Here is a 14,661-nt window from a genome sequence, read left to right as displayed (position 1 = left end):
AATTTTTTTCTTAAAATTTTTGCTGGTATTACAGCTAATCATTTTCTCCTGTTAAGCAGAAACCATATATTTATAATGTAGACATGCTTAATTATGTAAATCATATAAGTAATACATAATTTGTAAGATCATTTATATTATATTTTATATGTTAGATATAATATATGACTGGTTTTATTTGAAAGAGAAAGGCATGGGATATAGAAAACAAGACAGCTAATGTGCAAGAGATAACAGAATTCCTAGGATAGTGGTGGATGAAAGCCTGGATGGCAGTGGTGCAGGTATAAAGTCTACCAACCCAGAAAACTCCCAGAGAGTTGTAAGATTTCACTGAGATCACATCTGCGAGTCTGGGTTTAAATTAGTGAAAAATACACAGAAAACTAAGCAAAAGGGAAAAAATAACCCCAGGGTGAAGTGGAGGGGAATATTGTACAGTAAAGGAAAATTTTTTATAATATACAACTGAGCTGTGAATAACATTTTACATAGGCCTAATATAAACATTAAATAATGATGTAACTATACTTATGCTGTAACTACATTGGGAGATTGAGGTACTAGCAAGTGTATGTGTTGTGATGGGGGTAGGAGTGAAATAATTCTTCATATTCTATGGTAGGAAGTCAATTGATAATACCTGAAGCTAAAAAAAAAAAAAAAAAAAAAAGGAATGAGGAAGTGAAAATGCAGACATATGTTATTTAGAATTATGGAAGTAAATACTGAGAAACAAGTAAAAGAATTGAGAGTGATTGCTTTAAGGGAGAAGTGGTAGAGAGAGGGTTAACAACTTTTTTCACAAGCTTTGGAGAGTTACTTTGATTCTTTAAACTAGGTACTAGGTACATGTATAACTTTAATCAAAATAAAAACTAAAACTAAATATAAAGTTACTCTGGTAATTCTGATATCCAGACACATATGTCTCCTTCCCCCACAGTGGGACTCACTGCCCCAAACTAGTGTGTCTCAAAATTGCCAGGGTAGAAGAGAAGGGAAAAAGAAAAAACGAAAGCTCTCTCCACTCCCTCTGATCCTTACTTAGGAGACCCCTTTCTCGTTCCTCAGACCAGAAAGAGAGGACTTCCCTTGGGGCTCTTTTATTCTGCATCCAGTGCATGCTTCTGGCCTGCTCACCTATGCAGAAGCATTAATGATGTATATAGAGTCTAACCACCATTTATAACAGTTTTGAGGGGAAACTTTTGAGAAGTATTGTTTGAGATGCTAAGGACACTGTTCCTTCCCCTACTCTTTTGGGCCCTACCACTCTAGCCCAGACTTGTTGACAGTGAGCTGTAGAGAAGTGGCAGACAGTGGGAGGCTTTTAGTGGACCTTGAGGTGAAAATATGGGAACATGGAGTGAGGGGGAGTGGCCAGTGAAGTGGAAATTTAGGCCAAGAGGCTTTTGGGTCAGTGGATAGGAGAGACAAATAGCTTCCATTGTCCTTCATTGAGTTCTATTTCAGCCCCTCTCACTCTATCATTCCTAATTCCTCCTTTCACAGCATGGTTTCCATCCCCTATTACCTACTATCTGTCCATAGTGATACTTATTATGGAGGAGGCAGCCCCAAGTTTGGTCAGAAGAGCATCGACTGGAGTCTTAAGTCAGACCTTGCTGCCCACTTGCTGTCTCTGTGTCCTCAGTTTCTCATCTGTGAAATGCGGCTAGTTGTACCTGCCTTACAGAATTATGTGGAAGCTTAAGTGCATGTTGGGTACTCAGTAAATCTTAATTTTCTTCCTTCATGGAAGGTATATATTTTCTTAGGTTATTTAACTGTGTAAACATTACTGGCTTTAGTCTTTTTGTCTAACTGGATTCTTGAAACAATTCTCATTTCAGGATCAATAATATAGCCCAATACATTTGCCATTAAATGAATGAACAGAAAGCATTCATCAGGAAGAGGGCCTAATTTTAAGAATGTAATTGACATCTTTAGAATAATTTTAACTTAAATGTATAACTCTAAATAGGTACTACTTGCACGATTAACCAAAACTTAAGCTGTTATTAACAATCACGTTTTATAAAGACTTTGCTTTGTCTCTAGGTGTAAAACAAAGGTGTATCCGGATAATCTTCCTACAACAAGTGTGGTGATTGTCTTCCACAATGAGGCTTGGAGCACACTTCTGCGAACTGTCCATAGTGTCATTAATCGCTCACCAAGACACATGCTAGAAGAAATTGTTCTGGTAGATGATGCCAGTGAAAGAGGTAAATTTTAAATTTTAATGCCAATAACATATTACAATTTTTCATGGTTAAAAAATAGTTGCTATAATTTTAACCTAATAATTGTATACAGTCTTCTGATTTATCCTAAAATATTTCTGGCATTTGGAGCCATTCACATATGTGAAAAATTAGAGGTTTGTGAAACTTAAAATATTACTTCAACTAACATTTCATTTATGTCACATCTTAATCTTGTTTTAAAAGTAATGCTGTGTAATGTAAATGTTTATGTCAAATTGTGAAAAAGCCCATATAATTTTGTTAGGATGTTTTCTCTGGAAGGCTGCAACCCTGGGTCAGTGGAGGGAAAGGCTAGATCCTACTTAGAGCAATGAATAGAGAAATTTAGTTCCATGTACAGTCAGATAGCAAAATGGGGCCTTGGCTGGGTGAGTCTTAGTTCTCCAGATTCTTCCTAGGTTTCCCCATTTTCTCCATTTCTGAGTTTCTGCAATGATCTTAGCTAGGTAACATAAAAGAATTAGGAAAGAACTTATGAAAAGGTATGGTATACAATATGACTCTCATCTTACATAAATCTACAGTGACTCAGCCCAAATATCCTTCCATGAATCTCAGAATTTTTCAAAAGTTTTGTATCTCCCAAACTGTTTCATAAAACTCTCTTTTGGGAAAGGATATATTAGTTAAAGATATCCTGGGCCAACATTGTTTATTCTGAATTACTCTCAGAGATTCACACTGCAGCTAGTATAGAGAAGGTTCTACTTAGTCCACTGGTAAAGAAACCTGTTAAACTCAGATGACCCACCATAACCCATTCTTTTTTCCTCCACAGCATCTCTATTTGGGAATTATTAGTGTCATGTGTTTTCCCCAATGTTTCCATGCTCACATGAGAAAAATTTCAAGAGAGCTACAGAAAATAGTCCCCTACTATTCCTTCCTTTCCTGAGCAACCTTAAACTTCATGATCTCATCATTTCAACCTCTTTTTGCTAGTATCTTCAGTTTTCTTGCATGTCCTCTGATGGCGTGTGCCAAAATGGGTTTATTCAGTTATTATACCTTCTCCATCCACACCCATACTAAACATGTGCATTAAAGAGTGAGTAAATATAAACATTTCATATCTTAATTATTGGGATAGTTTATACATTGTTAGCAATTTAAATCTTACTACTTTGCCAGATTAAAAGAGGCACAACTGAAGAACAAGAAACAGGCCTACCTTCTCAAGTACCTTACAATCTAAGACAGTTTATAATCTAAAACATTTAAATAATAGTATAATACATAATATAGTTAAATATTAAATATGAATAATAGCTGTTGTAACTGAAGAATGCCACACTTAAATAGTTACTGTTGACAACAGAAGTATAAACCTGGTACAGTTAATTTGTGTGCTAGGTGTTAATCCCTCTTTAAGAAAGTTAGCCCAAGTTAAGCAGTGAAAAATATACAGACATCTATCCTGGAAGTGACTTGTGTTTGGGTCATTATATATTGATACTAGCTAAATTAAATATTCCTCAAAGAGAGAGATTTTCTCTCAGATAAAATGAATTCTTTTTCCATTTCCTCCTTTGGTTCCTCTGTCACTGTGTTGAATGAGTATCTGGAACAGTAAGTTTTTTTTTAGACCATGACCTAGTCAGAAAGGAACATGTGCCCACAACTCTAGAGACAGAGAAACCCACATATATGAGTTCTGTCTTTCCCTTTCCTCATTCAGAACTTTCCTTAATTACTGCAGCCTATATAAATCTGTGGGAGAAAACTGGTATGAGGGAGATGTCTACTCTCCACCTGAGGCTGGTAGTCACCCAGCAGAATCCTGGAATGCTACCTGAGAGTGTCTGGTCAGGGGTCTGATTCTCCTTTTCTCTCTGCCTGGGAAACCTCAGGTGTCCAGGGCACCATTTCTGGTTTTGGGAACCGCTAGGCCTTGTGTTCTGTGGTTTTAATTGCACGCTTGCAGTCCAGATTGCGAATTCTCTCATAGAATAATCTTAGTCTCTGTTTAGGTGGTAACTAGAGCAGGCTCTGTATTTCTGTAAACTCTAGGTAATTAATTATGCCCTCTATCTTTAAAGTTTTCTTTTTTCTCTTCGTAAGACACATCCAAAGCACCGTCATTTCTCATCTAGACTGCTGAATAGCCTAACTAGGGTAACTATTTCCCTGACTTCCACTCTCACCCCTTCCCACTTGTTTGTCACACTGCATGCAGAGTGTGCCTCTTACGCATGTAAATCTGATCACCACACTTAAGATTATCACCCTTCCTCCAAGTCCTGCATGAACTGACCCCTGCCTGCATCTCCTTTCACCTCATCTTCGTATTTCTGCCCATCATCCACATTTTTCTTCTTTGAGTTTGTTAAAAGTATTACCTTCCTTTCTATCTCAAGGCCTTCACTTGTACTGATACTCTTCTCTCTCCCAAGAGCATTGTTCTCCAGGGAACATTCTTCCTCATCTCCCCAACCTAGTTAATTAACATCTATTCATTCTTCAGAGTTCAGTCCAAATGTGATTTATTTAGAAAGGCCTTCCTTGACCTTACCAGACCAGGTCATGTCCCTCATAATACGTCTCACAACACACTATACTTCTCCACACTCTCACCAGAGTTTTAATTATTTTCTTGTCTATGTAATGTCTGTCTTCCTCCATTAGACTATATCCTCCATGAGATCTTTTTGCTCACCATTGACTCCTCAGTGCCCACAGTGCCTGTTATATGGCAAACAGTCCAGAATTTATTGAATGAATGAATGATCTACTTCAATTCTGTATTTTACTTCTTATCTGAAAAGACCTTCTGATTAGGTTGTGTAGCATGCATAATCTCATGGTCTCAGGATGCTTTATTTCACAGTAACCTGCTGAGTTGTCAATTGCTACCATTTATTAAAGAAGTATAAAGTGAGTGCTATAATTATCCCTGTTTTACTGAAGAGGAAAATGAGACTTAGCAAGTTAGACAGGGTATTCAAACCCTGTATAAACCTACACTTTGACCTCTTAACTGGCCTGTACATCATTGCTGAAGCAACTTGACTATTACAGAGTCTGTAATGAAGATGGAGATTGAATGAATCCAACTTAATGTTAGAAGTTATCTAATTGCCACTGCAGAAGTTTATTTTAAGACTTAATTACAATCGATTTAGTGTTCCTGAACTGAAATGACCTTTGTTTTTCTCAATTTACACAAAGGAAATGGAGGCTCATATTTAGTAGGGGTTAGGTTTATTAGGCTCTGAATTCTTTTCGCTTCCTACAGCTCTGCGGTCGCGGTTACTGCTTCTAGGGGGAGGGGCGGCCGGTAGCTGAGCCCTCAGCTCTCGGGGCTGCTCAAGGGGTACCGGCGGCGGGGGCTCTTTCCCGGAGGCGAGGGCGAGGCGGAGGACGTGGCCGGGTCCTCGGCGGGAGGCGTGCAAGGTATGGAGGGCGGCGATAGGGACAAGACACTCTTCATCCAGTAGGAGTATGCGCCAAAGAGATTTATTCAGGGGTGATTACAGGTTATATAGGCTGGTAAGAAGGGCAGGGCTGGAAAGCAGGTGAAGCAGCCTTAAATGGCAATATTGAAGGGATAGGGGCTAGGATTGGTTCTGAGAGAACGCCGGAGCCGTTGCAGCGGGGCGGGGGTTGTTCTGGCCACGGTGCATGCACGCTGGCGGTGGCAGAAGTGGCCTTGGCACCAGGGAGTGAGTGGGTAAGATAAGGAAGTGGGGAAAGGGCAGTTGGGAGAAAGGCGGTTTCCTCCGGCAAGCCTCCCCTGCCAGTGGCATTTTGGGTGAGGAAAAGGGAGCTGCCTTGACCTCGCTCCCCAGGCTCGGGGGGGCTGCAGAGGGCACTCACGCCCGTACCTACTACCCTCCCCAGGGGGTGATCAGGTCCCCTGGCCCAGGCCTGGCAAGCCGAGGTACAAGCTCAGACACCCGCAATTCCCCTTTCTTTTCTAATTAGAGGAAGAGGCTTTACCGGAGAGGCCCACTAAGGGTGAGGGAAGGGGGAGGTTAGGGAAGGGAAAAAGGGGTTGACGGTGGCCCAGCGAGGCTGGAGCTTAGTGTTGGTGTGGTGCCCGGGCGCTTAACAATGGCTTTGCTGCAGCGGGCTGGGCGAAGGTGAGGGGTTTAAAGTTCAGGGGTTCAGAGAAGCTGGAACTCGAGGTGAGAACGATGTTCAGGTGATTGAGAAGGGCCTCGCGGTTGGCGAGTCGACCGGTGGCGTTGAGGTCGCGGAGGGTTGGTTGTCATCTTGGAGTGGGGGGCGTCAGAGGTGGCGAGTCGCTGATACTGGATTTGCACGAACGAGGAAAAAATGGCATCCGTTTGTTTTCTTACAAGCTGGACAATTTTGCGGATGAGGCAGGGTCCTAAGATGAGAGCTAGAATAATCATTAGTAGGGGGCCGAGGAGAGGGAGGAGGTATGGGAGGAGGGGGGTAAAGATGTGGGACCAATAGCTGGTGGCTTCACGGTCTCTTCTACGTTGCTCCAGTCCCTCTCGGACCTTTTTTAGGCTGTCTTCGGCGAGACCTGTGGAATTGGCATAAACACAACACTCTTCTCCTAGGGCGGCGCAGAGGCCTCCTTCTTTGAGGAGGAGAAGGTCAAGACCTCGGCGGTTTTGGAGCACTACCTCAGAGAGGGAATTGACAGAATTTTTTAGATGGTGAATAGCGTTTTGTAAGTGATGAATGTCTTCGTCAACAGCCGCCCTGAGGTGAGTTAGGGCAGAGCCTTGACTGGCTAGTGCAGCGATTCCGGTGCTAGTGCCGGCAAGACCTAGGAGGGAGGCAATTGTAAGGACGGTGATGGGCTCTCGCTTTTGCAGTGGGGCAGGAGCCGCAGTTTTTTCCAGACGGAGGAAGAAGTCTTCTTCGCTGTGGTATAAGACCCTAGGGATAAGGACAATTAGGAGGCAAGTTTCTTTATATTCATTGATGACATTCGTGCTGAGACAGGGGGTAAGTCCTGTAGAGGAACAGAGCCATTGGGAGGAGTTATGAGGAATGAGAAATTTTGCCGAGCTGCTGGGAGATGAGTAGCTGGCACAGGCAGTGAGGTCGGGAGAGTTACTGGAGCGAGGGCGGACGCACTTTCCCGTATAGGAGACTGAATGAAAGGTTAGGGGGACGGCAGAGGTATTCCAAATGCATTCCAAGGGGCTGTTTTCTGTGCTTTCTGAAAAGGAAAGGTTGGAGGCAACGGGCTCGTATAGTGAGGAAGAGGTGGAGAGGCAGAGCCAGCAGGATGAGGTAAAATTGGGGTTGGAGGAGTTCACTGAGGCAAAGGCGGCTTGGATGAGGCTGAGGAGGGGAGAGGAATAACGAGAAGGGGGTAGAGGAAGCTGGGGTGGTGGGGTTTGAGATGTAGTTGAAGTGCGTTTAGCCGGAGCTAAGGTGCGGCTGGAGGGCTGTGGAAAAAGAGGGTTAATGACCTTATTGGGACCTATGCCAGAGGGTGTTTTTAAAGCAGTATTTTGGTATGGTTGGCTTACAGCCTCCTTTTTTATAAGAATAAGTGATCCTCGGTCGGTTCCTTTCTTATAGATTTTGAAGCCTCAAGTTTGACCGAGTAACCAGGAGGGATCAGTGGGGAGCTGCACTGTAAGATTAAGATGTGTGTAGGATCCCTCACTTTCTTGGCCGAGCCAGTTAACAGTAGGGAGTTTGCACCCTGTAGGGGTCCATTTTAAGGTAAGGTAATGATTAGGAACAGGAGGCTTCCAATTAGTGGCTAATGTTTCACACCCCCAGTATGCACAGTAGTACTCGTTGGGGGAATTATAGTACGATTTTTCAGGATTTGAGGATGGGCACATGTAATATTGGGCCTGGGGATCACTTACCTTTCGAGCGCAGGTTTCTTCGACTCTGGAGACAAAGGTGGCGAAAGGCTTACTCGGCTCCTGGAAGAGCTTGGTGAATTTATTAGGCCAACAGGCAGAGCAATTGGCAAACGCGCGTAAGGCGATGCCTCTGAGGACAGTCCAGAAGGTAGCAGGGACATTAATATAAGCAGACGCACTTAGAAACGCTCCAGTGCCCAAATAGGCTTCAGGGGGATGATAGACTCCAAGGGCTGCGTCTTGCTTACTTTGCTGAGCTGCTTCTGCCTGGAAGTGAGCACGCCAGTCAACAAACTGACCGGGGTTAAGAATGGAACGGGCAAGCGAGGCCCAGTCTTGGGGGATGCAATAGTCCATGCCGAGATCCTGCAGTATTTGGGAAGCGTATGGGCTACCTAACCCGTCCTCCTTGACGGCCCTGCGAAGCTGCTTGATAGTATCTGAGTCAATGGGATACCAGTCATACGGTTTCTGTGGGGTGGGGGCAAGGTTAAGAGGAAAGCAGTGAAAAGCACGAGAGAAAGGAGGACGCGCTTGCAGAAGGCTTGGCGCGGGAGTGGGGGTAGGGGGAGCGTTGCCCCGAGGGTTGCCTTGAGGTGTAGAAGGCAGCCAGGGGTTGTTAGTCAGCAGGGTGGGAGGAGCGGCGGCAGCTGCCGGTAGCGGCTCCGAGGGGGAGCTCGCCGAAGGGGGAGGCGGGAGTGGGAGGCCCCAAGCGTCGCAAGATGGCGGCGCGGTGGGCGTGGCTAAGACACAAGATGGTGGATCAGCCCCGCCCTGTGAAAGGGCGGGGTTCAAGGCACAAGATGGTGGACTAACTCCGCCCTGTGGAAGGGTGGGGTAAAGCGTATGCGGTTTCCGGCCCAGCTTAGGGCTGATGTCATCGCCGGAGCATTTCCTCCCCTCGATGGAAGAAGAAGGAGGAAGTTCGCCATCTTGGCGTGGCGCAGTGTTATTTTGCTTTTTGGGAGTCACCTCGAGCGCGTTGTTAATCTGCTCGACTAAGGACTCCGTGTCCGAGTCATGATTTGAATTAGTATCGCTATCTGAATCTGTTGGCTGGGTTGATAGGGCCTCCTTGGATTTAACGGGGCCTCGATCAGGGGGGAGGGAGCCTTGAAGGCAGGAGCGGATGGTTATCAAGGTGGGGAGCAAGCCGGGAGGGAAGCGCTTGCTCTCATGTTCCATGGCATTAGTGACTCGATCAATAAGATGATCATAAGTAACAGGGTCCCAAAGATGGCAAGTGGTGAGCCATGGGTTAAAGGGGAGCAGGAGGTCCCAGTACACCTGCAGCTGCCGGACAGACACTTTACAGCGATGCGTGTCTAGGAGACCTGCTAGAGCACGAACTTGAGGTGCCTGACATGTAGATATACGATTACCCATAGCTGAGGGGGGAGGAGGGGGGGTTGCTCCCGAGCCGGGCCGGCCCGGCTGGCGGGGAGGAGGAGGAGTTGTTTACCGAGCAGAGAGAATGAGATAAACTGTGGCCGCAAGGCCGAAGGAGACGGCGAGAGCAGAAAGCAGTGCCCTTTGGCAACGGGAGTAGTCGGGGGGGGGCGGTTGCAAAGAGGCACACGGCACCAAATGAGGAAATAAAGATACAAAGAACTACAGCAAAGTAATGGAGGGGAAGAGGGAGAGCGTTAGGAGAAACGGGGGTCATAGAAGTGCGCATACAAAAGGACGAAGAGAGCGTGGGGGAAGGGATGAGCGGCTTCGGAGCAGTGAACCTCCCACGGCTCCAGAAGCGGCGAAGGAGAGGCGGCCCTTACCTTGCAGGCGAGGAAACGGGAAGCTGGAGAGGCGTCCGGGCGAGCGAGCGACCTGCTGAACTGTTGTGTGGAGACGTTCCTCACACGGGGCACCAGTTGCGGTCGCGGTTACTGCTTCTAGGGGGAGGGGCGGCCGGTAGCTGAGCCCTCAGCTCTCGGGGCTGCTCAAGGGGTACCGGCGGCGGGGGCTCTTTCCCGGAGGCGAGGGCGAGGCGGAGGACGTGGCCGGGTCCTCGGCGGGAGGCGTGCAAGGTATGGAGGGCGGCGATAGGGACAAGACACTCTTCATCCAGTAGGAGTATGCGCCAAAGAGATTTATTCAGGGGTGATTACAGGTTATATAGGCTGGTAAGAAGGGCAGGGCTGGAAAGCAGGTGAAGCAGCCTTAAATGGCAATATTGAAGGGATAGGGGCTAGGATTGGTTCTGAGAGAACGCCGGAGCCGTTGCAGCGGGGCGGGGGTTGTTCTGGCCACGGTGCATGCGCGCTGGCGGTGGCAGAAGTGGCCTTGGCACCAGGGAGTGAGTGGGTAAGATAAGGAAGTGGGGAAAGGGCAGTTGGGAGAAAGGCGGTTTCCTCCGGCAAGCCTCCCCTGCCAGTGGCATTTTGGGTGAGGAAAAGGGAGCTGCCTTGACCTCGCTCCCCAGGCTCGGGGGGGCTGCAGAGGGCACTCACGCCCGTACCTACTACCCTCCCCAGGGGGTAATCAGGTCCCCTGGCCCAGGCCTGGCAAGCCGAGGTACAAGCTCAGACACCCGCACAGCTCTCTAGAGTTCTGGCTAGGTAATATTTCTCAGATGTTGTTGTGAGCAATGTTATATTTCCTGACCTTCACACTGACATTCTATTTCCTGACAATTGTACTTCCCAAGAACCTCACATTCCCTGATAGAGAGGTGGCCTAGGGATTCATTTATAAGCCAAAAAGCTATAAAGATATTCTAATAAAGAAGATTCTCTCCTACTTTTAGGTGACATAGTAGCTTCTAACCACACTTAACCTCCTATGGCTTCATTTTTGTAAGATGAGGCTTGAATAGATAGTTCCCAATCCCCACCCAATCCTGAGTCCATAACTCTGTAACAACAGATAGGAAGACACCTATTTCTTAGTCTTATTGCATGAAAGCCTTCAAGATACCAAGCAGATTTATGGAACAGCAACTTTTTGAGCCCCTATACCATAGAATCATATTTTTTTCTTCTATTCATAGAATACAGTGTATTACAACTTTCAAAGGTGTGGGGCTTGGGAATTCGATTGCTTTGGTTCTTAAGAAGCACTTTAAACTATCTAATATATATTTTTTTTAATCTTCATTTTATTGAGATATATTCACATACCACGCAGTCATACAAAACAAATCGTACATTCGATTGTTCACAGTACCATTACATAGTTGTACATTCATCACCTAAATCAATCCCTGACACCTTCATTAGCACACACACAAAAATAACAAGAATAATAATGAAAGTGAAAAAGAGCCATTGAAGTAAAAAAGAACACTGGGTACCTTTGTCTGTTTGTTTCCTTTACCTATTTTTCTACTCATCCATCCATAAACTAGACAAAGTGGAGTGTGGTCCTTATGGCCTTCCCAATCCCATTGTCACCCCTCATAAGCTACATTTTTATACAACTGTCTTCGAGATTCATGGGTTCTGGGTTGTAGTTTGATAGTTTCAGGTATCCACCACCACCTACCCCAATTCTTTAGAACATGAAAAGGGTTGTCTAAATTGTGCGTAAGAGTGCCCACCAGAGTGACCTCTCGGCTCCTTTTGGAATCTCTCTGCCACTGAAGCTTATTTCATTTCCTTTCGCATCCCCCTTTTGGTCAAGAAGATGTTCTCCGTCCGATGATGCCAGGTCTACATTCCTTCCCGGGAGTCATATTCCACATAGCCAGGGAGATTCACTCTCATGGGTGTCTGATCCCATGTAGTGGGGAGGGCAGTGATTTCACCTTTCAAGTTGGCTTAGCTAGAGAGAGAGGGCCACATCTGAGCAACAAAGAGGCATTCGGGAGGAGGCTCTTAGGCACAGTTATAGGAAGGCATAGCCTCTCCTTTGCAGCAACCATCTTCCCAAGGGTAAAACCTATGGTAGAGGGCTCAACCCATCAAACGACCAGTCCTCTATGTCTGTGGTCATGTTAGCAACCATGGAGGTGGGGTAGGCGAATACCCCTGCATTCTCCACAGGCTCCTCAAGGTGGCACTACATATTTTTTTCCTTGTTTTTTTTTTAAACTTTTTTTCTTTTTTAAATCAACTGTATGAAAAAAATAAAAAAAATAAAACATACAATAAAAGAACATTTCAAAGAGACCATGACAAGGGACTAAGAAAAAGACAACTAACCTAAGATAACTGCTTTACTTCCAACATGTTCCTACTTTACCCCAAGAAAGTTACCTAATATAGCAATATTTCTGTGAACTTGTTCCTACTATATCCATCAGAAATTAACAGACCATAGTCATTCCTGGGCATCCCCAGAACGTTAAATAGCTTATCTGTTCTTCTTGGATTATCGTTCCCTCTTCCTTAATTGCTCTCTATTGCTAGTTCCCCTACATTTTACATTATAAACCATTTGTTTTACATTTTTCAAAGTTCACATTAGTGGTAGCATATAATATTTCTCTTTTTGTGCCTGGCTTATTTCGCTCAGCATTATGTCTTCAAGGTTCATCCATGTTGTCATATGTTTCACGAGATCGTTCCTTCTTACTGCCGTGTAGTATTCCATCGTGTGTATATACCACATTTTATTTATCCACTCATGTGTTGAAGGACATTTGGGTTGTTTCCATCTCTTGGCAATTGTGAATAATGCTGCTATGAACATTGGTGTGCAGATATCTGTTCGTGTCACTGCTTTCCGATCTTCCGGGTATATACCGAGAAGTGCAATCGCTGGATCGAATGGTAGCTCTATATCTAGTTTTCTAAGGAACTGCCAGACTGACTTCCAGAGTGGCTGAACCATTATACAGTCCCACCAACAGTGAATAAGAGTTCCAATTTCTCCACATCCCCTACAGCATTTGTAGTTTCCTGTTTGTTTAATGGCAGCCATTCTAACCGGTGTTAGATGTTATCTCATTGTGGTCTTAATTTGCATCTCTCTAATAGCTAGTGAAGCTGAACATTTTTTCATGTGTTTCTTGGCCATGTGTATTTCCTCTTCAGAGAACTGTCTTTTCATATCTTTTGCCCATTTTATAATTGGGCTGTCTGTACTATTGTCATTGAGTTGTAGGATTTCTTTATATATGCAAGATATCAGTCTTTTGTCAGATACATGGTTTCCAAAAATTTTTTCCCATTGAGTTGGCTGCCTCTTTACCTTTTTGAGAAATTCCTTTGAGGTGCAGAAACTTCTAAGCTTGAGGAGTTCCCATTTATCTATTTTTTCTTTTGTTGCTTGTGCTTTGGGTGTAAAGTCTAGGAAGTGGCCACCTAATACAAGATCTTGAAGGTGTTTTCCTACATGATCTTCTAGGAGTTTTATGGTACTTTCTTTTATATTGAGATCTTTGGTCCATTTTGAGTTAATTTTTGTGTAGGGTGTGAGGTAGGGGTCCTCTTTCATTCTTTTGGATATGGATATCCAACTCTCCCAGCCCCATTTGTTGAAAAGACCATTATGGCTCAGTTCGGTGACTTTGGGGGCCTTATCAAAGATCAGTCGGCCATAGATCTGAGGGTCTATCTCTGAATTCTCAATTCGATTCCATTGATCTATATGTCTGTGTTTGTGCCAGTACCATGCTGTTTTGACAACTGTGGCTTTATAATAAGCTTAAAAGACAGGGAGTGTAAGTCCTCCCACTTCGTTTTTCTTTTTTAGAGTCTCTTTAGCAATTCGAGGCATCTTCCCTTTCCAAATAAATTTGATAACTAGCTTTTCCAAATCTGCAAAGTAGGTTGTTGGAATTTTGATTGGGACTGCATTGAATCTGTAGATGAGTTTGGATAGAATTGACGTCTTAATGACGTTTAGCCTTCCTATCCATGTACATGGAATATTTTTCCATCTTTTAAGGTCCCCTTCTATTTCTTTTAGTAGAGTTATGTAGTTTTCTTTGTATAGGTCTTTTACATCTTTGGTTAAGTTTATTCCTAGGTACTTGATTTTTTTAGTTGCTATTGAAAATGATATCTCTTTCTTGAGTGTCTCTTCCATTTGTTCATTTCTAGCATATAGAAACATTACTGACTTATGTGCATTAATCTTGTATCCCGTTACTTTACTAAATTTGTTTATTAGCTCTAGTAGCTGTATCGTCGATTTCTCAGGGTTTTCCAGATACAAGATCATATCATCTGCAAACAATGACAGTTTTACTTCTTCTTTTCCAATTTGGATGCCTTTGATTTCTTTGTCTTGCCGGATTGCCCTGGCTAGCACCTCCAGCACAATGTTGAATAACAGTGGTGACAGCGGGCATCCTTGTCTTGTTCCTGATCTTAGAGGGAAGGCTTTCAGTCTCTCACCATTGAGTACTATGCTGGCTGTGGGTTTTTCATATATGCTCTTTATCATATTGAGGAAGTTTCCTTCAATTCCTACCTTTTGAAGTGGTTTTATCAAAAAGGGATGTTGGATTTTGTCAAATGCTTTTTCAGCATCTATTGAGATGATCAATTGATTTTTCCCTTTCGAATTGTCAATGTGTTGTAATACATTGATTGATTTTCTTATGTTGAACCATCCTTGCATGCCTGGAATGAACCCCACTTGGTCATGGTGTATGATTTTTTTAATGTGTCTTTGGATTCGATTTG

At 44.2% G+C, this 14,661-nt stretch overlaps 1 protein-coding gene across 2 annotated transcripts in view; it reads left to right on the top strand.

Annotated features, from left to right (window-relative positions):
- Positions 1 to 14,661, top strand: part of GALNT1 (polypeptide N-acetylgalactosaminyltransferase 1) — a 169,604-nt gene that overhangs the window by 101,575 nt on the left and 53,368 nt on the right. For both annotated transcript variants that reach the window (XM_037805653.1, XM_037805652.1), the window contains exon 4: positions 2,068 to 2,234. In XM_037805653.1, coding sequence (XP_037661581.1) covers positions 2,068 to 2,234 — 167 coding nt within the window. The remainder of the gene's footprint in view (positions 1 to 2,067; positions 2,235 to 14,661) is intronic.

This window comes from Choloepus didactylus, chromosome 16 (genome assembly GCF_015220235.1).
Source record: "Choloepus didactylus isolate mChoDid1 chromosome 16, mChoDid1.pri, whole genome shotgun sequence".
In the NCBI taxonomy this organism is placed as follows: domain Eukaryota; kingdom Metazoa; phylum Chordata; class Mammalia; order Pilosa; family Megalonychidae; genus Choloepus; species Choloepus didactylus.
This window is presented reverse-complemented; position numbering and strand designations above follow the sequence as displayed.